Genomic DNA, 26218 nt, shown 5'->3' on the forward strand with positions numbered 1-26218 from the left:
CTGCTTTTCTGAGTCAGAACTCAGAAAGGTTTTAACTACTGCTTTATCTTCTCTTTTGACTTTTTCTTTTATATGCTGGCTAGAGCCCAAGTATACTCTTTTTCTAAAGCTCTCCCTACCTGTTGTCTAACGCCATGTGCATTGCTAACACAAAGAATATAGTTTTAAAACATTTAATCTAATTCCAAAACTAGAACTTCAGAGAAAACAGAAACAATCTTTAAGTTCTTATACCAAAACTTACTTCAGTTTGAAGAGCCAGTTCTGCTTGGTCATGATAGGAACCTAAGAGTTCTTCAACAGGGTGTCTGAAAGAAAAAACAGGTATCATGGCTAAAGACTATCTTAGACAAAAGTAGTTGTTTTGATCATAGAAAATATATTCACACCCAAAACAAAGTTTGAAAACTTGTAATGAAAGTTTTAGATGCTATACCTTGTCATGACTTCTTTATAAGGTTTTTCTATTTGACACAAGTATTTGTTTAAATCCACGGGTGCTTCATCATCTTCTGCCTAAATAAATACATATACACATGTTTAAGAAGAATCAAATAATTTGGTCAGTCTATCAATTTAAGTATAGTTAAATAGATGATGAAATATTAAAATTAGACTAATTTTTGAGGACTGATGATAAAATGCTATCAAAACTATAACTGACTCAATATGTTAGTTAATATTAAGAAAATTTCATTTTTTAATTACTTTATTTGGGACTGGAGAGATGGCTCAGGGATTAAGAGTACTTGCTGTTCTTACAGAGGATCTGGCTCTGGCTCCTAGCATCCATATGGTGGCTCACAATCATCTGCAATTCCAGTTCCAAGAGATCTGGTATGCAGTTCTGGCTTCTAGGCACACCAGGCGTGCATAAGGCACACATACATACATACATACATACATACATACAGGTAAACACTCAAGCACAATGAATAAAAATAAATCTTTAAATGTTTTATTATTTATTTACTTTTGTAGGCATGTGTACATGCATGCAAACATGTGTACAGACCAGAAGTCAATGTTATATATCTTCCTCTATTGCTTTCTAGCTTATGTTTTAAGACAGGACAGGCTCTTTCCCTGAACTTGGAGCTAATACATTGGCTACACTGGCTGGTCAGCCAGCCTGGGAGGTCTGTCAGCCTTTTTCTCTTTAGTGCTGGGATTATGAAAATGTTCTTCATCCCTATGTTTTTACAGTTACTGGGGATCCAAACTCAAATCCTCATGCACTTTATCCATTGAGTTACTAGCCCTATACGCCCCTGTTAATTTTAAAGAGAAGTTTTCAAGGAACTCAGATTGGCTTTGAACTCTTGACCTTTCTGTCTCCTTCTTGAGATTATCGAAGCATACTACCATATATGAACAAAACTTTTATTTTTAAAAAGATATTTTATGCGTATGGGTATTTTTGCTGCATCTATGTGTATCTACTGGTGCATCATGTACATGCATGATGCATCATGTGTGGGCCTGGTGCCCTGAGAGGCCAAAACAGGGTGTTAGATCCCCTAGAACTGAATGAAGTTACAGATGGTTAAGGGCTATTGTATGGGTACAGGAAATCAAACCTAGGTCCCCTGGAAGAACAGCCAGTGAACTCTTAACCCCAGAGTCCTCTAGGTAGCCACAAACTTTTATTTTACAGAGCCAGCAGTATGGCTCAGAGGATAAAGGCATTAGCCCCTAAGCCTGATGACCTGAGTTCCATCCCTGGGACTAACATGGTATAAAGAAAGAATCAACTCTCACAAGGTGTCTTCTGACCTAAACACACCCATACCTTGGCATGTTTGAGTGTACACACACACACACAATGTAATAAATTTCTTAAAAATGGAAAAGATAAATGCTCCTAAATCTAGTTTATGATGAACAAATAAAGTTAAAAACTAAGCTGGGCCAAATGGTGCATACCTGTAATCCAGGTACGGCAGCAAATTTGAGGTCAGTATGGTCTACTTAAGGAACTCCAGGACAGCTGGAGCTATGTAGCAAGAGCCTATCTCAAATAATCAATGGAGAAAGAGGGTGGGCAAAATCTAGGGTGGGACCAATGGGGACGAGATCATTTGACTTTCTGCCTTTTTTTCTCAGTAGGTTTTGTCCCATTCTCTGCTCATCACCAATGAGAAAAGTACTAGTTTCTCCTGCCACTTCACATTATGCAAACTTATTCAAGAGAAACTGAAAACCCTTATTTAGTATTCTAATCCCTTTCTTCTTTTTTCCTCTCTTAATTAACTCTGAAATTTCTTTCCTGTGTATGACTATTAAATATGAAACTGTGCTTTTGCAATGAACTAGGTGAACTTATCTTTTTCTTTAAAAAATGAAAAGGCAAGGGGTAAGGATATAGCAAAGTTAGTAGAATGACTGACACAAATCTCTTAGGTCAGCATGGGTGGCACAAGGTGATCTGTAGCTACACAGTGAGTTCAAAGCCAGTCTGAAATAAAGGAGACTATCTCCTTCCCATTAATAAACAAACAAACAAACAAGGCAGACTTCATTCTTTCATTTTGCTTTGCAAATTTGTACGTGTAGATCTGAGGTATGTGCTACTTAAACTTCCATGACTAAAGATCTGAAGAGATTACTGCTTGAAACAAGTGTATCATCCCATCATCCCAGCCTGGTGCAGAAAAGAATGGAAAACACAGACTGAAAAAATCTATTAACTATTAGAATTATTCAGACTCATTAAATGAAATTTATAAACACTTACTGTTCGAGCCAGATTCTGGCACATTGCACTGAAGGCCAAGAGCTGTAATTTAATCTCTGTGTCCCATTTTCGACAATTTTGAATATGTTCATGACTTCCAAGGCAATGATTACTGTTAAAATACATGAATTATCCACCAGTATTATTCTATTCAAATCACAAGTTATAGACATAAAAGTAAAATACAAATTGTATCTGTATCAGAAATTGAAGAAAATGGTGAAACACACTGTTTTTAAATTAACTATAAACATTTAAACAGGAATTTTTCTATATGAGTCAGTAAATATGAAAGAAAATAATGAGGCAAATAAAAATATAATGCCACAATCTTTAAACAATTGGACTAATTGTAAGCTCTAACAAATTACTGAAGTTCATACAATGATTACCACAGGCAAATAGAAGTCAGTAACAACTGACTCCTGTATATATAGTAGCTGTATGCCACAAAGGAGAATAGAGTCTAGAAATGATGTGCTTACTGGCCTTTTAGAAGAAGGCATTTTATTCTGCTTTTAACCAATCAACTACAACTTTTCACATATAAGGCTATTAAACTTAAGAGGATATCATGTCTTTCTTATTTCTAAAATCCCACCATTATCTTAGATATAGCATATCTCAACACAAGTTTCAACAATAGGACAAAATATATTTCTTATATTTTATAAATATATAAAAAAAATAATTGAATGAATGAATTTAGGGACAGTGTCTCACTCTGAAGCTCTGGCTAACCTGTAATTCAGTATGCAGACCAGGCTGGCCTCAAGCTCACAGAGATCCAACTGCCTCTGCCTTCCAAGTCCTGGGATAAAAAGCATGAGACACCATGCCTAACATCCAAATATATTTTTAAATTACAAAGCTAAATTTAAAAAGATTCTAATTTAAGGTATTAAAAATGAAATTTCCAATGATACCACTCAGTAGTTAAATAAACTTACTTCTGTAGAACCTCCTCTTGACCACAAACTTTCAGAATGTAGCTGCCAATATCCACTTGATTCAAGTCATCATGTACCCAGCAAAGGGCTTGCATTATAATTATTTCTACAGTAGAACTCACTGAAAAAGAGTTAGTTATCATTTTCATTTTGCTCACTTACCTCTAAGTATTATTTATAATCTAAGAGAATACTGTATAACAGAAATATAATGCAAATTCAATTTGCAGTCACATGTATTACTTTAAATTTTCTTTCTTTGAGACAGGGTCTCACTATGTATCCCTGGTTGGGCTGGAATTTACTTTGTAGACCGCATTAGCCTCAAGCTCATTGAAGGGCTAGAGAGATGGCTCAAGTTAAAAGCACTGGCTGCTCAAATTCTAGCACCACATGACAATTTATAACCATCTGTAACTCTAGTTCCAAGGGATCCAATACCCTCTTTCTGGCCTCCAAGGACACTAGGCATGCAAAATGAACAGCACACAGGCAAAACACTCACACATTAAAAAAAAAAAAAAAAAAGACAGGTCCAGCTGCCTCTACCCCTTGGCCCATCATACTCAAGCACTTAAATTTTTCTAATAGCCATGAAAACAGAAAGAGGCCAACCACGGAAGTAAGCAATAAGGTAAAAACTTTGTGTGTGGGTGGGAGGCGCATGCACAAGCTGACCTTGAACTTCTGATACTTGTTTCTGTATCCTAACTGTTGGGGTTAGAGGTGTGTACCGTGATACCTAGTTTATATGGTGCTGAGGATCAATAAAACTTATCTTATTGATGATAGACAAGCACTCTACCAACTAATCTACATCTCCAACTTTGCAAAACTAATTTTAATAATATATTTTATTTAGTCTAATATAAGAATATTAGTTTAGAGGCAGGAGTATCATGAGTTTAGTCCAGTCTGGGTTACATAAGAAGACCCTATCTTAAACAATAAACTGTGTAGATATATGAATTTTGCATTATCAGTATTTTTTTTTTTGCTTATTTGACCATTTTTTTCTTTTTTTTTTATTGGATATTTTATTTACAATTCAGATGTTACCCCCTTACCCTCCTCCCCAGAAACCCCCTGTCCCATTCCCCCTCCTCCTGTTTCAATGAGGATGTGCCCCCCACCTACCCCCCCAACTCCCACCTCCCCACCCTCAAATTCCCTCCCCTCCCACAGCGTCCAGCCTTCATGGGACCAAGAATCTCTCCCACCTATGCCTGACACAGCCATCCTCCCTTATGTATACAGCTGGAGTCATAGGTCCCTCCCTAAGTGCTCCCAATCTGGTGGTTTAGACCGTGGGAGGTCTGGTTGGTTGGTAATATTGCTCTCCTCATCCCCACCCCCACCCCCGGCAAACCCTTTCAGCTCCTTCAGTCTTCTAACTCCTCTATTGGGAACCCCTTGATCAGTTCAATGATTAGCTGTGAGCATCTGCCTCTGAATATGTCAAGCTCTGGCAGACCTCTAAAGAGACAGCTATGTCAGCATACACTTCCTGACATCCACATCAGCGTCTACCCTTGGTGACTGCATTTGGGATGGATACCCAGGTGGAATGGTCTCCAGACGGCCCCTCCTTCAGTTTCTCAGTTTGTTTTTTTTTTTTAATTACTGAAATATTTTACAACTTTATTTATATATTTTTAGACTAAGGCTCTGGATTCTAGTGTATATTTTGGATCTACAGCATGTACCAATCTAGATAAGCCACATTTTAAGGGCTCTACAGCCTCTATTAACTGTTAAGGCAGTGAAGACCTAAATAAAGAAGTCACATCAATATTACAGATTACTTCAAATAGGGCAGTAGCAGCAGTACCTAGCAAGCAGTGTCTTAAAACAAATGTAAAGAAAAAAGAATTACTACTTTAGATATTTGTATAGTAAATTTTCCAATGAAGAAAAAAAATAGAGTAAGTAGGCAGTCTTACTCTTGCAAACATGACAACAAAGAGAAAATTAGTTTTCATTTTTTTCTTATTGTTAAATATATGAGTGTTTTGTGTATATATATATATATATATATATATATATATATATATATATATATATACCACATGCCAACAGAGGTCAGAAGAGAGTGTCAGAACACTTGGGACTGGAGTTGAAGCCACATTGCAAGGGCTCCAAAGCCTCCATGAGCTGTTAGGCAGTGAGCAGCAATGTGGGTGCTAGAAATTGAACCTAGGTCCTCTGTAAGAGCAACAAGTGCTTTTACCCACTGAGCTAACTTTGCAACCCCAAATTAAAGCTTTTTATATCTATTTCCATACTTAAAACTTTCATGTTCAACTTTTAAAAAAAAGATTTATTTATTTATTTATTTATTTAATGTATACAAGCATACTGTCCTTGAAACACCAGAAGAGGGCATCAGATCCAATTACAGATAGTTGTGAGCCACCATGTAGTTGCTGGGAATTGAACTCATGACCTTTGGAAGAGCAGCCAGTGCTCTTAACCGTTGAGCCATCTCTCCAGCTCCCATGTTCAACTTTTATCTCAATGCCCCCAAGACGGGGTTTCTCTGTGTAGCTCTGGATGTTCTAGAACTAGCTCTACAGAGCAGGCTTCAAACTCACAGAGATCCACCTGACTCTGTCTTCTGAGTGCTGGGATTAAAGGTGTACACAACTACCACCCCCTCAAGCTCCCATCCCAGCCATCAATCTTTCATTTTCTTGGCAGTGTGTGACACTGTAACCCAGGCTGGTCTTGAAATCATAGCAACCCTACCTCAGTTTCTAAATGTTAGGATTATTGGCATCAGCCACAAGCTGGGCTGCCTGCTCTTAAACTACATGAATACCGGTGACTTCAAAAGCTTCTATGTACTAAAATATCTTATAAAATAGCTCTATTTTTTTTTTTCCAAGACAGGGTTTCTCTGTGTAGTCCTGGAACTCACTCTGTAGACCAGGCTGGCCTCGAACTCAGAAATCCACCTGCCTCTGCCTCCCAAGTGCTGGGATTAAAGGCGTGCGCCACCACCGACCGGCTCTATTTTTTAATAGATTCAAAACAAACAAAAACCATATACTCTGATCTATACTTCTATTATATTGCTTACATTTTTTTCCAGTTCTAAGGATTAAACAAAGGGCCTTACTCATATTAAGCAAGAACTGTACTACTGACCTATACCCTCAGCCCAGTTCCAGAGATATATATTATAAATATGCACTTATAACTAATTAATAGATATTATAATACATTCTGAGCTTAGTAAGACTGATGAAATTAAGACTGATACAAATCAACATTTGCTATCAGTTTTTACTTATGCTTCATTTCAAAGCACCACCTGTTGATTCTTTTTAAAAACTTAATATTCTTATTGCATATTAAATTTAAATGACTTAAAAGGAGTAAATTTTCCTTTAGAAATTAAAGAATGACTGTATCAGATTTACATTTTTTCAAACGGATTCCCAAAAGTACAAAACCAACAGGTATTCAAATATTGGACACATTGCTAGTTACAACAATTAAAGAAAAAAAGAAAGGCTTCAGTCTTAGACTAAATTACTACTTTAAGAATAGGAAACTTACTTGACCACTCAAATCCCACTTAAATAAAACACACTATAAATATATCCAGGACACAGTTCTAGAAAGGATATTTACCCAAGCTTGGAAGGAAAAATTAACACCATAGGGAACTACCTTCCCTGCAGAGGAGATTTAGAAGTGATGTGAAGGTTCATGTCACTGACAGTTCTCTGTAAGAAAGCACTTTCCTCGCCATAAAAGTAGAGGAAAGTATTATATAGCTAAAAACCAATTTATTATATTCAGAGAAAAGTCCTGCAATGACCTGGTTCCCTTAACCAGAAAACTTCCCAAATAAATGCAGTATTTAAAAGGATACCTAATGACAAAAAATTTGGTTTATGAGAAGAAAGGATATATTGACATTGAAAACATTCCTAGTCAACACAAAACTTACCATCACATGTAAAAGTAACTGGTAGTTGAAAGCCTTCAATTTCAATGGAGACCTTCACACTGGCATTTTCTCCACACAGGTTTCTTTGCACTGTGACTGGGCTTAACAAATAGCCTGGATTTGTGCACTGATCGGTATATGGAAATTTGGTCTTCAATCTGTTCATGAGAAAGAAGATATTAAATACGTTTTTTAGTTTCTTTAAATCTGCATTTGAGAGCCCTGAACAAGGCTTTACATGCTTTCAGCTCCTCAGCTCAGCTCACGAGAATGGCAATGAATGAACTCCTGTTAAAACTCCAAACACCAGCATGTGCCTTTTAAATGAGAGGGAAACAAGAAAAAAAGAAGAGATTAACTAGTGCCAGGATATCTTTGGTAACACCATCAACAAGATCCAGGCATTCCAGAGAGGGCCAGCATCAAATGAGGTTCTCTGCTTTAGATTCCTAGGCCACATGATGCAATTACATAAAGTGGTTTGTTTTAAATGAATTATTAATGACATGAAAAAAAATGTAACTAAATTGTAAATACCTAAGAGGGATAAAAAGTTTCTGTCCTTTCAAAATATTTTTTCTAAGTGAAACTTTTTTCCCTGTAAACACTGTTTGTGGTTATAAGACAAGGGGGAAAAATGGATTTTCATAGTGCTACAAGGCTTTACAGTAAGTGCTACGAGGGTACTTTAAAAGTTAGGGTCACATGCAAAGATATTCATAGGCGCAACACACTTAGATGTAAATCCATGAATGTAGTATGTGGCTCATCTCCAGGCATGACTGGCATTATGGCTATGAGAAAGGAGCCAGTGAGATGTCTCCGTGTATAACAGTGCTTGCCACCAAGCCTGAAAACCTGAGTCAGTCTCTGGGACTCATATGGTAGAAGAGAACCAACTCCTGCCTGCCATTCTCTACCCTTCACATCTTTACAAACTTTATAAACTTTATGACAACCCTGAAAAATAAACACACACACTTGCCATGGCATGTCCGCTGACACATAACTCACACTCACTCATACACACATAAGCACACACAATGAACAAATAAACAAATATAATAAACATTTTTAAGAAAGGGGGAGATTTAACACTGTCAATGCATGCTGGAAATACTGTCACAGGCCCCAGTAACTGACTTTTTCCTGGAGGTTGGTAACAGGTTCCAGTTCCCTTACATAATCAATTTTCCTTTTCTGCAGTGCTGGGATTGAGCCTAAGGCCTGATACATGATAGGAACCTACACATATACACCATGCTATATATTTAGCCATCATCTGTTTTTCACGAGGCCTTAAATGGAATGCATGCTGGAAATACTGTCTATGTGCTTCTATAACTAGTAAACAATTTGGGACTTTCGAGATGGCTCAGTTCATCCAACAGACCCAGGTTCAATTCCTAGTACCCACATGGCAACCACAACTGTTTGTAATTTCAGTCCCAGAGGATCTGGCATAGATATACATAGAAGCAAAACACCAATGCACATAAAAACAAATAAATCTTTAAAAAAAAATAGTAAATGATTCAAGGCACATATCAAGAATAAAACAGTTTGAGAAGACAAGAGCAAATGTAACAGTCAATACAAACCCGTAAGGCAGACTACTTGATTTTGAACCTTATTTTACTATTTGTTAGCTGCATAAACGCAGTTAAGTTCCTAACATTATCTTGCTTCAGAGTAATATGACCATTTATTTCTCAGGATTGTCATAAAAATATATAAGATTATGAAGGACTTAGTACCTAGTACATAACAAATGCTGTAAATATTTTATAAAATAAATGTGGTTTCTACATTGTGATCTTAGAAGACACACACACAGGATCCAATATTAAAAAGATAAAATATGGAACTGGAGAGCTCGTTCAAATAGAGAGAGATTGAAAGTGGTTAAAAGTGTATACTGTTCTTGCAGAGGACCCAAGTATGGTTCCCAACACCTATGCCAGGTGGCTCACAATTATCTATAATTCAGCTCCAGGTGATCCAATGATTCTGGCCTTTACTGGCACCAGATTCACATGTACATAACCACACACAAACTATGCGCACGCGCGCGTGTGTGTATTTTACAAAAAAGTTTCAATGTGATCAAAGTGATATAAACTAAATTGATATTGGTACTGTATCACATGGGGACACTGTAAGATACTTAGTTGCTTCCAAGTTTATCCCTTCATAACACAATAAGCTTATAATTGTGTAATAAGCCAATTACAAAATGTCTTATTCTTATTATTTCACTCATAATTGGCATTGGACCTTTAATCCCAGCACTTAGGAGACAGAGGTAGGCAGATCTCTCTGAATTTGAGACCAGTCTGGTCTATCAAAAGAGTGATATCCTGTCTCAAAAAATTAAATTAAGAAATAGAATTCATAAAATAGATATATCAAATCATGCAGTTAGCAAATCTGAGAAATGACTGAGAATGGAGGATTGTCAGTTCAATGTCATCCTTTGTTCTACAGCAAATTCAAGGTAAAACAGGACTGCAGAAGACAGCACTAAACAAACAAACAAACAAACAAAAACAGTTCAAAGATGAAATCAATTTTTGAAAAGATTTGGAATGTCTTGGAATTAAGACACTATTGTGGGGGAGAGGGTACAAACAAATACAATTATTTATATGTATAAAATTGTTGCAGTAATACTTTTAACATTCCCTAATAACAAAAAGATCATGGCATAGGTATGAAACCTGAATCACATGTAAAGAAAAGGTAGGTATAGAATATAGTTTCTCATTTTGTACTATAGAAACATAGAAGCAGCAATAACCACAGGCCTGGGCTGGAGCTCCGTGCTAGTGCCCTAGGTTCAATCTTCATTATTCCAAAACAAGCCTACTATATCAACATTCTTTTAAAAACTTTTCTTTAAACCACAACTACTAAATCTAATAAGTTTTATCAAGAAAAAGAAATAAAAAAGCAAATATAATGAAAGGCAGTACTAAGTCAAAGACCTTCATTAGTCCAGTTCTTTAATTTCAATGACAAAAACATAACCAAAGTTCTGTCCTAAGGCACTGAGCTGTTAAAACACACACAACACTCTAACAGACTGATGGTGATTTCACATCTTTATCAAAATGATTACATGAATGTTTTTAGAAGACGTTTAAAAAGCACAAACTGGGTATCACGGATGTAGCTCAGCAGCTGTGTGCATGCTTGGTTCAATCCCCTGAAAAATGAGAAATTGTAGAAAATTATAAATGAGGCTAGCCTGGGCTACAAAGCCAGTTTAGTCTCAAATGGGGAATGGGAAAGAGAGCCAAGAACCTTAGTGTTAGTGGTACAGTGCTTGTCTGGCATATATGAGGTCCAGGGTTCAACTCTCAGCATTGGAGGAAGATCTGAGACTATTTGTGTGTGTGTTGTGTTTATGTATGTATGTATGTATGTATGTATGCATGTATGTATGTTTTTAAAGTCCACCGAGGTTGTGAGGAAACTGCTGGAAAAAAAGGAGTTACTTTTGAGGAAACATGCTGAGTCTCCATGTTTCCAGAGCAAACAAGAAAAATTCCTAGAACATAGCTTCAGAAACCCTCTAGTTTTTATTGTTCTGATAATTGTTCCAACCATACTATGTATTGCTGGATGTCTGAGAATAAGAACTCATTTTCTATTTGGTTCATCTAAAGTCACATATTATATAAGCATATATATATATATATATATATATTTATTATATATGCCTCCTTATTCAGTTCTAGTTACTGTCCTGTCAATTATGATCTGAAAATACTTCAAGTAAGCAAAAAGAAAAATCTGTGACCCAATAAGGCAAGGAAAAAAAATCATGTGCTCAGGATACTATTTTTTAACTTAAAAAAACTTATCTGAGGTGGGTTGGAGAGTTGGCTCATAGTGATTAAAAGCACTTTCTGTTCTTGCAGATGACCAGGTTCAATTCCCAGCACCCATATGACAGGCAGTTTACAACTGTCTGTAACTCCAATCACAGGGGCATCCAACACCCTCTTGTGGTACAGGGCATGCACATGGTATACTTATATACATGCAGGCAAAACACGCATTACACATAAAATAATAGTGTAAATTTAAATTTTTATTTACTGTTTTTAATTTATGTGGGAAAGGGCCTTATAGGTGGAGGCCAGAAAACCACCAGTAGTAGATTCTAGGAATCAAACTTGGGTCATCAGCCTGAGAGCAAGCTCTTTACCTACTAAGCCACCTGAGTGACCCCTATAAACTTATTATTTTCAGACACATATGTTCTACAAAATAAGAGCTTACATCAGTATTTGATATCAGACATCCACTGAAGAATTATGAATGTAGCTGTCCTAGCCAAAGAAGGACTACTGTAATCACTTAAAGTTGGGAGGTTTCTGGTAACAACTCTACAATTCAAAAGGCAGATCATAAAGAACTTAATCTTCCAACTTGCAAAGCTTAAATGTAGTACTTAGTAAAAAGCAATAAGAAGGAAAGCATATAGCACTTGTTTGGGAAAAAAAGAAACTATGTAAGAAATATAACAGATTATTTTCATTAAGGTAAAGATTACTCCTAAATCATTAACCAAAATGGCACATATACTCAAAAATAATCTGAGGCCCCCATGGCCTGCTTAAAAAGGAGATCTTTTTACTGAAGATAGCTCTAAATTCAGAATGAATCCCCTGGTAGTAACTGCTTTCCTTGCATGAGAGAGCAGATTTTGTCCTCTCAGCCTCAACTGCTACTTCAGTCTTTTGCATAACTTTCCTCTGTCTGGCTAAGAATCATTTTTCCTCTCTGCCAACAAAAGCATCAGAACTTAGTTGCCATACTCTCTAAAGTCCCATTAACAACAGGAGAAAATGAAGTTAAACTACATGGAGGTTGAACGTGGTAAGAAAAGGAAAGAAAGAAAAGAGAAAGACAGAAAGTCTGAAGAAGGGTCTGAAGGGAGGAGTAAACTGTAAATTTGAGCCTTTATGTTGGCAGATCTCTAAGACCTATAAGACTTGAGAAATACAGGCAAACAGTCCAAGTTCAAGTTCATATTTCAATGTATATCAGATATATTCAACATATTGACATATTCAAACATTCAATATGTTGAATATATCTGATATATTCATATATATGAATAAACCAACTCCAAATTTAAAATTTTTAAATAAAAAACTGAATTTAAAAAATTAAAAATTAAAAGAAAATTAATTCAAAGCAGTAGCAATGGTACATATCTGTTACTCCAGCACTAGGAAAGCTGAGGCAGAAGAATTATCTTGAGTTCAAGGACAGTATAGCCTATATAGTATGTTTAACCTAGCAGGGGCTACAGGTGAGGGCTTCCCTGTTTTCTAAAACAAAACAGAGATGGCAAGAAAGTTTAGCAGGCAAGTGTTTGATGCACAAACCTGACAACTTGAGTTTGTTCCCCAGATCCCACAGAAGAATGTAACACATGCCCTAACAGAAACAAACATTTAACCAGAGGCAAAGAAGATGTGGCTCTGTACTGACAGCAGAGAATACTTTGTTAAGGTATTTTTTTGGACTCAGTTTTTCCATCTGTAAAGAATATGGTACAAGGGCTGAAAATAAAGCTCTTACTTGGTAGAGAGCCTGCCTAACATGATTGAGGCCCTGGATTCCATCCCCCCACCCCCCGCCTCCCCCAGTACTGCAAAAAACTGAATGTGGTAGCTCATGATTGTAATTCTAGCCCTTGGTAGAAGCAGGAACATCAAAAGTTCAAGATCATCTTCAGCTACAGAGAAATTTGAAGACAGCCTGGGCTAGAGACCCCTCTCAAACAATAATAACAAAACAAAAAATAATACTGTCCAATACATACAAGAGTGAGAAAATATTTAAAAGCTATATTTTTAAAATTAAATTTTAAATAAATGGGATAGCATTCTGAATGCTTGATAGTTTGTGAGAAAATGGGCATAGTTATGTATGCCTGTAAACCTAGAACTCAGGAGACTGAGGCAGGAAGACTGAGAGTTTCAGGCCAGCCTGGGCTACAAAGTGAAACAGTGTCTCCTAAAACAAAACAAAACAAAACAAAACAAAACACACACACACACACACACACACACACACACACTACATAAATGTATTTTTTTTGAGAAGATGGAAATTTGTCTAAAAACAAAACAAGACACTTTCTAGGTATATGGAAGTACATATGCAAGGCAAATCTTCACTTGTTAATAGAGGATCAGAAATCCATTCCTGGCTTCATTTTTTTTTTTTTCCCTTAAATATTTAGAAGCCTGACAAGTAAAGATCTAGATCCATCTGTGGCTTCTGGTATGTGCCAATGAACTGTTTGCTTCAAAAGCTTAGCCACAGGAAGAAAATAATTTTTTTAAAAAACTTAAAAAATTTTAGGATTGGCATTAAGTAACAACTTTTGGTTTTTGTTTTGTTGGTTTTTGAGACAAGGTTTCACTGTGTAGCCTTGTCTGGCCTGGAACTCAGAGATAACTGCCTCTGCCTTACTCATCTCTGAAGTTTTTTGTTTTAGTTTAAAGAATCTGTAAATTTATAAAGAAAATTCCTTACTTCATAATGGATTGACAAAAAGCTGCCACCTCCTCATTCTGTACTTCAAATTCTTGTAGAAGAGAACTTCCAGTTGGCAAACTACTGGTCCCATTTGGGTCTTTCTGTAATCAAAAAAGTGGTTTTATTTTAAAAGTCAAAGATCTCCCAAATGCTACATAGTAGCACCCCACAAGCCAGTTTTATGAAGCTATACAAAATTAGAGAGATAAGATGAATCATTTAAGTAGGAGAGCTTTCTGTTAGCTTTAACACAGCATCTTATCCTATAACTCAGGCGGTCCTCAGACTTCCAGTGATCCTCCTGTCTTAGCTTCACAAACAGGAATTACAAACATGAACTACTACAACTGGCTAAAAAACCCACCTATTTCTTAGCATACACTTTGGCATATAGTTGAGGCAGGAAGCTCTCCAACTCAAGGCCAGCCTATATGTAATCAAGAACCCATCTCAGAAAACAAAGAACAAACAAACACAAGAAAAAGGGGAACTCTATCCTGGTAAAATATCAACTAAGCCTAGTTTTAACTCACTCTTTTTTTTTTTTTAATTGATAAAAATTAAAAACATGCTACACTGATCAGCTAGAACAGTAAAGACCTTGCCATTCTAAACACTTCAATAAGCTAGCAGCTGAATAAAATTAAAAGACTGTCATCTGTTTTAAGAAAAGGAAGCCAGCAAGCTCATTGGGGACTCTAAAACCAGGATGTGTGTATATTCAACTCAAGCTTCAAGTTCCAAGAGAACTGGCATCTTATGTAGAGAATGAGTTTTTAGAAGAATGCATTGTTTTTCTATGTTAAGCGTAACACAAACATCCTAACAGTCTTTTTAAAGTTATATTTGGCCAGAATTTGTTTGCAGTAGAGAGATCAATTTACCACCCAATAACAGCCAAATAGTAGAGTTCTTATATGTTAAATACTTAGAGGTATTTTAACATACAACATAGAAATATTTGATTTAGTACAAATTTCAAATATAAATTTCCTTTAAAATTAGGAATAGTTTCAACCCAAATGAAGTGAATGAAGAGTCACAGTTTTAGCTCAGTAGCAGAGACACGGCATAGATCCTGGGTTCAATATTCCATATGGCAACAAGTAAATGGATAATAAAAAATAAGTGGGAACAGAAAGATTGCTCAGCAAGTAAAGGTATTTGCTGCCAAGCATAGAAGCTTGAGTTTAATCCCACATGCTGGAAAGAGATAAAGTGATTTTTGAAAACTGTCTACTGACTTTTTGTGCATGTATACACATACTCTAAATAAATATAAAAACAAACAAACAGCATATAAACTTCAAAAATCAATAGATTTCAATAATCTTGGTGTCTATGAAGATGCTTAAATAAAAAATTTAAGGGCAACACGAACAAAACTCTAAAAAAAAAAAAAAAAAGATCCTTACAATAAAAATTCCTAACACAGCTAGCTAGGCATGGTGGCTCTCAAATGGCACAGGAATCTGGAATTCCAGGGCAGACTAGGTTCTACAGAGTGAGACCCTATCTCAAAAGACAAAAATTACCACACCAAAACAAACCTAACAGTTAAATATCCATCCTTATTTACCCCTCACTTCATCCGTTGAAGCTGTCTTTCTTTCTGTTTTGTGATGGACCTTCTTCATGGTATTTACTCCCTTGAAGACTGCTGAATAATGGGCCCATATTAGAGAATGCAGACCTCTCAGCTAACCAAGAGACAAAAGTTCTTCTAAGGGCCAATGTCCCCACAGCTGCTTTATACGCAGGTACACCAGTTCAATGCTGTGGACTGCATCTACTCCTGAAATTGCAGTTTCATTAAAACAAGATACTTGTACAGGATATTCAGTATTTTCCATAAAACCTGTTATATTGTTAAAGTCTCTTTTAAATTGTAAGAAAAGTTTGTTCAGGATTGCTAATAAATAACAAAATGCTAGGGAAGCTGAACTAGTGTAACTTCCTTGCTGTGCCCATACCAATCTGAATTATCAATACTAGTATTATAGAAATAAGCACTGTTTTTAGAAACAGACTTTAGTTCTCTAAACGGAAATAAACCGCTGCTACTCTACATGGTTCAGAAGGTAAAATGCTGTCTCCCCAAACCTGATGGTCCAAGTTTGATCTTCAGCATCCAGGGAAAAGCAATAGCACTCATTTCTGTAATCACTGCAGAAATGGGAAGGAAGATGAGAAGTGGAAACTGAGAATTCTTGAGAAGTTCACAGCCACCTAGCCTCGTGTAGAGAACAGTGAAATCCTGTCTCAAACAAAGTGGAAGGTGACATATAAAACTCTGTTGACCTCCACATGTGTTACCACAGTACAAGTGGCTCACACACATGAACATGCACATAAAATTATATTACATTAAAGTTAAATTTTAAAAAATGCAAATTTAATTTTTTTTTAAAAAAAAGTGCAAATAGCCACTGTCTATTCCAATCTTACTTGTCTAACCTTTCTACTGAGTTCTATGCTGCAGTTAGCTTTAATTGTATCCTGTTCATCAAAAACACAATGGGGGTTACCCTTGTTCTGAATTTTCTCTTTGCCTAAAACATATTCCTCTTCATCTACCCTTATATACCATTTTAAAAAAAAACCAAAAAAAAAAAAAACCAAAAAAAAACAAGAACAAAAAGAATCCTATCAAATTTTTAGGGCACAGTGAATGGCATTTCTACGTGCTTACTATAAAGTATGATGTAACCACCATTCCCACTCAAGGCACTCCCCCCTCCTCTTTTTCTCTCTCCCTCCTTCCCCCTCCCTCCCTCTTCCTCTCTCCTTTTCCCTCTCCCTCTCCCTCTCCCTCTCTCTCTGTGTATGTGGTGTTTGTGCTCATGTTGAGACCAGAGGTTGCTATCATCCTTAAACATTGTTCATCTTATTTTCTGAGACAGAATCTCTCATTGAACTTGGAGTCCACTGCTTTCTTTAACACTGCTAATTGGTGTTATAGAAATGAGTTCTATAACAGCCTTCAGTTCTCTAAACAATGAGATATGACTGATGCCACCCCAACTGCCCACACCTGATGACCCATGTTTGGGTCCTCAGCACTTGTGAAAGAGCAGTAGCACCCATTTTTGTAATCTCTGTCAGAGAGCTACCTGTCTCCTCCAACCCATGCTGGGGTTACAAGGCAGCCTTTTATATGGGTAACCGGAAATCTGAACTCAGGTATTCACGCTTGTAGATCAAGAATTTTCTATTGAGCTATTTTTCCACCTCTACCTCACCACCTCTAAGTACTTAGTTTGAAGCAAAACCTGTACCATGTACCATCATATCCTGTTTTGAGTCTTGGTATAAAATGTCTGAACAAGCACCAAACTAAGTTTTGTATTTTTTACAGAACTTCATATCCAGCTAAAAATGTACACAACCATCAATCAGTTCGACTAGTTGAATATTTTGCTCCCTCTAAAAACACACCACATAACAACAAAGCATGTAAAGAATTTAAGAAACTGTGCTTTTTTTTTTTTTTTCAATAATCCCCTAAGGAGTAACAGTAACTTCCATTAATACTTAATTCTCTAAAATAAGCTTTTTAAGTTTTTAGTATTATTTTAAAAATAACTTGCAACAAATACCAACAAGTATTCTATCAGAGTCTTCTGTACAAAATCCACAAGCATTTGTTTATTAAGTAGCTTCAATAAATTGATACTATTATAGTTTGTTTTACAGATGGGGATATGGAAGACTTGGTTCATACTCAAAAGTCTCCCTGAAAGGAGGTGAGGGATCACTTGGTGGTGGGGGTTGAGGGGTGTGTGTACCCTAGCACTTGGTAGATAGAGGCAGAAGGTTCAAAGGTTCATGTCTAGCTTCAGCTGCACGGAAGTCTGAAGACAGTCTTAAAAACTGTTTCAAAACCAAACAAACAAAAACCAAAAATAAAATAGGAACCCACCCCAACAAAAACAAACCAGGGAAAACTAGAAAACAACATTGTGGCCTTTGTGGAGGTAATGACATGAAACCTGCCCTGCTCAACACATGCCCAATCTCTTCAATCAAATGTTTAGACTTTTAGATTAAAAAGTGGTTATTTTTCAAGATAGCTTTTATTAAAGAGGTCTTTCCTTTTTTTAAGTCACGGAATTTCAATTGACTAGACAGCAACAATTTCAAGATAATATAATTAAGGAAGTTTCATGTACACAATGGGTTTTAAAAAATATAAAGCTGCCTATGCTCCATCAGATGCTAACATCAACATTGTTTTTATTTTGTAGTGTCTCACTATGTAGTCCAGGCTGGCCTCAATCTTATAATCCTCCTCTTCCTCAGTTTCACAAGTGCTGGAATTGTAGGCATGTGCCACCTCATGCAGTCATTTGAGTCCTTCCCTTTCTCTGAAACAACACATTTTTATACCTATGCTTCTGAGCTATGTCCTACTACCTAAGTGCCACACCAACAACCAAAAACATCAACTAGCCTCTGTCTCCATTAAACTTGAAGACTTTTCCTTTGTGGCACTCAAGGCTTTCTGTTTGTTATTTTACTTTTTCATCTATTAGTCACCTCTTCTAGATTAAGTTCTTTAGAGATCAGGTCTGAAAATGACTAATACTTCTAACACACTGAATATCCTAAATCTTTTTCATATTTACTTGTTTTATGTGTATGGGTATTTTGCTCATATGTATGTCTGTGAACCACATGCATGCCTGGTACCCATGGTGGTTGGGCCAAAAACAAAACAAAACAAAAAAACAGATCCTCTGGAACTAGAATTATAGATGGCTGTGAGCCTTCATGTGGATGCTGGTATGAGTGGCTGGTCCTCTGTAAGAACAAGTATTCTTAACCACTGAGCCATTTTTCCACCCTCATTTATTTTCTTTTAGTAAATAAAAAAGACAGGATAACCAATAAAATGACTAATGCCATCAGCCAATACACAGAATGAAAAAAAAAAAAAAAAAGACTGTAGGGGAAGATACTGAGTTTTCTGGTAAAATTGTTTGAAATTCAAAGTAAATGTTTAGGTCACCACCCAAACATTTTCTAGAAATGCCATATTCTAAAAATTCCAAAAGATTAAAAACAGATTTAGGCATCATCTTATTTATGTAATTTTCTGCAGGATCTCCCTCCTTCTCTCTCCCTTTCTCTCTCACACATGCTCTAATTACTGTTCATATCCATTATAATCATTTTAAGAGCAACAACTCAACCAAAGGTAATTTAAGTTAACTAACCTCCATCAATAGATAATAGCCTTTATGAAGGTAAGGGGCATGCCAGGGACTATACTTGATAGGCAGAGATGTAATCTATTCCTGCTTTCTTTCTCCCCTTTCCTTTTCAGAGAAAAAGACTGGGTATAGGTATAAGGAATTATCTCATGTCCATATAAGACCAAAAAAATTCCTCAACCTGCAGGTGGTAAGCCAGAGGCACAAGATGAGTCTGGCAGGTTTAAAACCCATGAAGAGCCAGTGTATCAAGTTTGAATCTAAAGGTAAGAGGGTGATGTGCCCACATGTTTTTTGTGTGTGTATGGAAATCAATTTTCCAGCTTGAAAGTACTCAGACAGAATTTCCAAATTGGAGGATGTGGTGGTTTGAATAAGAATGACCTCTATAGGATCATCTATTTGAATGCTTAGTCATCAGGGGGTGGTACTATTTAAGAGATATTAGAAGGTGTGGCCTTTTTTTTTGTAATACGAATGGCCTTGCTAAAGGAAGTGTATTACTGGGGGTGGGCTGAGGTTTCAAAATTCCCACACCAGACCCAGCATCTTTCTTTTTTCTAGCCTGCAGATGAGAATGTAGCTCTCAGCTACTGTTCCAGTGCCATGTGTGCTGCTATGCTCCTGCCATGATGATAATGGAATAAACCTCTGAACCTGTAAGCAAGCCCGCAATGAAATGGTTTCTCTTATAAGAGTTGCCTTGGTCATGGTGTCTCCTCACAGTAATAGAACACTACGACAGGTTAGTCTTTGTGTCATTAACTGGTTGATAAAAGCAAGCAATATTCTTTACCTTGTCTACCAAGTCAAGCACTGGCTTCACCAAGAAATACTCTAATAGGCATTCTCAAAATGTTTGCTCAAATGTCTGACTACTTCATGACCTAATCAAGATAAAACAGAAATGGGAGAGAGAATACTCCAACTAGAAATTATATGCTACCAATTAAAACTCCCAGAACCAGGAAAGGGTTACATCTGACATTGGTCAAAGGAGTCCTGGAAGCCCACCTCCTCCCACAGACACCACAGGCAGTGCTATTAGTTACCTTCCACAAGCTACTGCTAAAGACACCACATACTTACATCATAGAACATGAAAAAAATGGAGCTGGTATTCAACCAGAAGCTTCAACCCTACTGACTAGTGTTCACAGTCCTAGAAGGTGATATACACACTATAAGAGGAGAAAAGTAATCATCAATTTCTCTCATCTGGAAACTCTGTGAGCTGTAATAGTGACTAGCCTGCAAGATATGCCCACTAATGCCACAGTAGTATGAATGTTAAGGGAGTAATCAATCACTTTTTAAAAAATTAGATTTAAGGCCTCTTCTGGTATGGTACCTATACCAGACAGTATAAATACTAGTATGTAAGGCTAGATAGGTCACAGGCCCTACAGGAAAACTTACTATCATTGTGTTAAAAAACCACAGCAATAAACAACTTCTGATGACATTTTGCTCATAGATCTGTACATTGATTAGCCCTCCACAGAGAAGCTTCTTGCAGTAGATGGTAATTAAAACAGAGACCTACAACTGGACAATGTGCAGAGAGAAAGAGACTAAGGAGTACTTGGTCTAGATGGGATATACTTAGAACAAAAATTTATCAGTATATTCTGATTTAAAAAAAAAAAAAAGTTGTCTCAAGAATACTGCATGAGTTGGGCCCAGTGGCACACCCCTTTTAATCTCAGCATTCTTGGCACTTTATAGAGACAGAAGCAGGTATAGTTCTGTGAATTTCAAGGCAATCATGATCTCTACAAAAAGATCCTGGCCAGACAGGATTACATAGAGAGACCCTGCCTCAAAACAACAAAAGAATATTAAATGGGAAGCCTGATCTAGTGGCCCACACCTATAATCTTAGCACTGAGAGGTAAGACTACTGAGACTATAGCAGGAGGACTGTACAAGTCTGCCCAGGATATATAATAAGGAAACCACCCAGTGCTGGCTACAGAGCGAGACCTTGTCTTGGAAAAAAAATATATATTGTATGGGAAAGCTACATGTCAATACAAGTTTTAAAGTTTCTGACATACTACTCAGAAATTAAATGAGATAAAAGCAGTTTTGTAAAAAAAAAAAAAAAAAAAAAAAAAAAAAACTATAGTAAATGCATTCTAAATATACTACTCTTCAGAACTAAATGCATTGCTCCCTATACAATAAGAATATTTTGAATCTTCTGTAAAATTAATGAGGAAAAAGGGGGGAATGTAAGAAGTGGTTGAAACTGGCATAGTGATACATGCTTATAGTCCCAGCATTTGGGAGGTAGAAGGAGGAAGTCAGGAGTTAAGGGCTAGCCTTAGATACACGGTGAGTTCAAGGGGACATGAGACCTTGCCTCAAATAAATAAAAGAAATAAAATGAAATTGATGTTGGACATTCTGCCAATAATATACAAAGTTAGGCTGTTAATACAATAAATTTTTAGAAACATCAAGTGTCCACATTTATAAAACCACATTGTTTTTAAAATAGAATGTTGCTATACTACATACAGTACAGGCTAACCTCAAACTCACTATATAACCTAGGCTGGCTTCAGACATTGCCTTGATCTTCTTTCTTTTTAGTGTTCCAAGTACTGATATTTTAATTTACTTTAACTATTATCATTTTTATTTTAAGTATGTGTATTTTTTTACCTGCATACATAATGCCTGGTACCCAAGGAGGCCAGAAGAGGAAATCAAATGCCCTGGAACTGGAGTGTCTTAGTTAAAAGTTTTATTGCTATGAAGAGACACCATGACCACAGCAACTCTTATAAAGGAAAACATTTAATTGAGGCTAGCTTACAGTTTCAGAGGTTTAGTCTATTATCATCATGATGGGAAACAGGCAAACAAAGTGCTGGAGAAGGAGCTGAGAGTTTACATCTTGATCCACAGGAAACAGGAGACTGTGTGCCACACTGGGAGTAGCTTGAGCATGTAAGATCTCAAAATCCACTTCCATAGTGACACACTTCTTCCAACAAGACCACACCTCCTAACAGTACCACTTCCTATGGCCAAGCATTCAAAACATATGAGTTACAGATAATTGTCAGTCACCACATGGATGCTGGGAACCAAACCAGGTCCTCTGAAGGACAATAAATGTTCTTAACAACGAAGCCATCTCTCTAGCCTCAAATATTTTAAATGTGTGATATCATACACAACTTTCAAAACCACTTTTATGAATGTCATCTAATCTCACCACTAAAATCCCTGAATCTGTTCAAACTAGCTAAAATAGTTATTGACCACCACATCTGATTTAAGCTTAAAGTACCAAAACGTCTTTTTAAGGCTGTTCCTTTCCTGGTTTTGGTCACACACAAAAACTGCACTTAAGTATTTAGATTACTATTAACCAAACAAAAGACACTAAGAGGAAACAGGAAGCAAGCCTGCTGAGTGAGAAGAAAAATCCTTTAGAGTGGGCTTTTTAACACACAGAATTTCTAACAGGAAATGAACACATAAGTACATGCAGTAATTATAGAGAATAGGTATTTGCAATGCTGTTTCCCCACAGAAAGCATAAGCTTCAGGGAAATACTTGTAAGTAGGCAGAGACTAAGCGGTATGTGAGCACATGAAAGCCCCATTCTAGTGACTTCCAAAATCAGCCCGTTATTGGTGTTCTCTTTACCTTTTGGGCTACATGAACCAAACTTTCTTACTATAGTGTATATGTATGATGTCAGTGTGTTTGTGTGTGTGTGTGTGTGTGTGTGTGTATATGCGCGCGCGCACCCACACACATGAATGTCATTGTGCATGTGTGGAGGTCAGAGGACAACACTGTGGGGTCAGTTCTCTCCTTCCATCTCTACACAGGCTCTGGGGATTGAATTCACACTGTACAAGTAAAATCAGCATGAGATTTCACACAAACTGTATGAGATCTTGGCATCTAGAAAAAGATTGGGGGCTGGAGAGGGCTCAGCAGTTAAGAGCACTGACTGTTCTTCCACAGATCCTGAGTTCAAGTCCCAGCAACCACACGATGGCTCACAGCCATCTGTAATGGGATCCAATGCCCTCTTCTGGTGTGTCTAAAGACACTGACAATGTACTCACATATATAAAATAAATAAATCTTAAAAGAAAAAAAAAAAGAAAAGAAAAAGATTGAGGCTAGCCTGAGCTACGTATCAAGGCCCAATCTCAAAACAATTAGTAAGGGATAGGCAAGGTAACTTAGAAGTCTAACCACCTGAGTTAGATACATGGGATCCATATGGAAGGAGAACGGACTCCTGCAGAAACTCATGCCACATATATGCACAAACAGTAAATTAAAATTTAAAACTTTTAAGGAACTAGGCTTAAAATGTTAATATGAAAATCGTTTTTGTACATCAAACTTAGATTGACTGCTTCTAATAATCATGTTTGCAACCCAAGTGTTGTCACTATTATGAAATAGTTACAAATTCCTTGTAGAGAATTAGATATTAAGCTTTCCTACTTGAATTTTCTTACCTATCTGAACTTGTTCTACTTTTTGGAATACTGAGCTGTAAAACTTAAGTTACTACACTAAACTCTCAATTTACAGGGAAGACGGGTAGAATTTGCATGATTTTAGGATTTTTTTATAAAATATAACTTTCAGCAGCAAATACTTGTCTTGATGCAAATCTAGCACAAACTATTTTACCCTAACATAGACAAAGGAATACTTAAAATATTTAATAGGATTAAAAATTTGGTATACTACTATTTCATCGCTTTATAAGAACACCATACCTAGGATCCAGAGATCCTATTCTCTGTATTCATTTGAAAATACACATTCAAAATATAAAACCTCCTAAGGGATGCAGCTCAGTAGCATTCACAAGGCACTGTTTTCAATCCCTAGCATAAGCACAGCTATCACACTAACAACTACAACAACGAAAATCCTAAAAAAAGTTAGTGTCCTCTTTTAAATGACAACTTTCCAAATTTTATATTATATAACTATATATTATGTTATTTTAAATAAAGGAGTCTCATAAATTACCTCGTATGGCTATTTCATAAATGAAGAAATGTAATCAAGGCCAGGCATGGTAGTGCAAGTCTGTTAATCCCAGTTTTGGGGAAGCAGAGAGAAGAAGATTAAATCCCAGGCCAGCCTAGCCTATATAGCAAGGTCATCCAGGACTATCTAGCAAGACTACCTCAAAAAGACCAAACCAACCAGACAAACAAATAAAAACCCTTCAGACCAAAATAGTGACTTTAAATATAAAATTCTCCTTTTCTGGGAAAAGAAAATAATTTTGTCAACAGTTCTCATATGCCTTAATTTGTAGATCCCGAAGACATTTCTTTTTACACTTCTTTTAGCAGGTTTACTGGGACCCCTCTGAGAATGTGCTCCAATAGTCATGTACAATAGGCTGATAAACAACATTAAGCCTTCTCAGCCACATTAAGTTACTCTCAGGCCTGGCAGGTAGATCAAGCTACTTCAGCACAGATGGTGTGTTACTAGTCAAGGTGTGGGTGGTCAGCACTAGCCAAGGTCAGCTCGACTTTCTAAACTAACTAATTAGCTAGCTAATTATGCTACTTTTACCTACTTGGCTTTGACCTATAGTTCTCATTAACCTGTTTCCTAATTCTTTAATCCTTCCTCAATTTAACTAATTTAAAACATGACACTGCCCAAAGTCAGGTGTGATGGTTCACGCTAGTAATCTCAACACATGGAAAGCTGAGGAAAGAGGATAGCTAGAAGTGAGAGTGAAAGTGAGAGTGAAAAACTTTTTACAAGGGCTAGGGAGGCAATTCAGTGGTAGAACACTTGTCTAGCAGGTGTGAGGCCTTAGGATCAATCCTTGTCACCAACAGGGCAAAGAAACAACAAACCCTGCTAAAGGGAGCAGCTCCAATAGTTAATCCCTGAAGTTTGTGACAACCAGTAGACCAGATAGCTCACAGCCACAAACCTTATATTCAGGAAACTACTTATTCTCATTATTTCTTCAGGATGCTTTCTGAAGGAACCCACACAGGAAAATATATCAGGAAGGTACTGATATTTAAAACAAGCAGGAAAAGATTCATACAGGCAGACATTCTTAAATATACTCTTTTCCTTATCAAAGACAAGACTTTGCAATTTAATCATGGGTTTACTGGCCTTATAGAAACTATTCCCGAAGTGCTCTAGTTTGCTATCTGTCTTTCCACACTCCTAGCTTCATAGAATCCTAAGGCATAAGAAAACTTTTAAGTCCTCCATCCAGAGAGTTCAAGGGAGTTAGAAATCATTAGGAGAATTTAGAAGTTTTGAAAAACTATCTTTCCCTTCGAATTCCACATTCTTTCACCCTAATCCCAAATCAGAATTGAGTGGCCCCTTAACTAACAATGTCTTGTACCCCAGTACCTTGGCAGGCTCTAGTGGGATGGCTGTTCCAAGCTTCAGGAGAGTTAGTTCAAAGGAGCTGGTAACAACCAGGTTCAGTTCCCAGCACTCACATGGTGGCTCACAACCAATGCCTTCTTTGGACCTCACATGTATTGCACATATGTAGGGCACAGACATACAAAGAGGCAAAACACCCATACACATAAAATAAATCTTAAAAAAAAAAAAAATCCTAATTAAAAAAAAAACCTCAAAAGTTAAAAAAAGCTCACATAAACTAATGATCGCCTTTACAAAAAAAAGAAAGGTTCACATATAATATAGAGAGACCAAGAATATCTTCAACTCACTTCAGTGATGACAAATCTTCAACTAGTCTGATCTTGCTTGTTTGTA

General features: G+C 36.7%; 1 protein-coding gene across 2 annotated transcripts in view; it reads right to left on the reverse strand.

Annotated features, from left to right (window-relative positions):
* The window catches only part of Pik3c2a (phosphatidylinositol-4-phosphate 3-kinase catalytic subunit type 2 alpha), a 95544-nt gene that overhangs the window by 47500 nt on the left and 21826 nt on the right, over positions 1–26218 (reverse strand). For both annotated transcript variants that reach the window (XM_076941501.1, XM_076941498.1), the window contains 6 exons: positions 14213–14316; positions 7649–7806; positions 3688–3808; positions 2738–2849; positions 437–516; positions 245–308 (listed from right to left, as the gene is read on the reverse strand). In XM_076941501.1, coding sequence (XP_076797616.1) covers positions 245–308; positions 437–516; positions 2738–2849; positions 3688–3808; positions 7649–7806; positions 14213–14316 — 639 coding nt within the window. The remainder of the gene's footprint in view (positions 1–244; positions 309–436; positions 517–2737; positions 2850–3687; positions 3809–7648; positions 7807–14212; positions 14317–26218) is intronic.

This window comes from Arvicanthis niloticus, chromosome 1 (assembly GCF_011762505.2).
Source record: "Arvicanthis niloticus isolate mArvNil1 chromosome 1, mArvNil1.pat.X, whole genome shotgun sequence".
Classification (NCBI taxonomy): Eukaryota; Metazoa; Chordata; class Mammalia; order Rodentia; family Muridae; genus Arvicanthis; species Arvicanthis niloticus.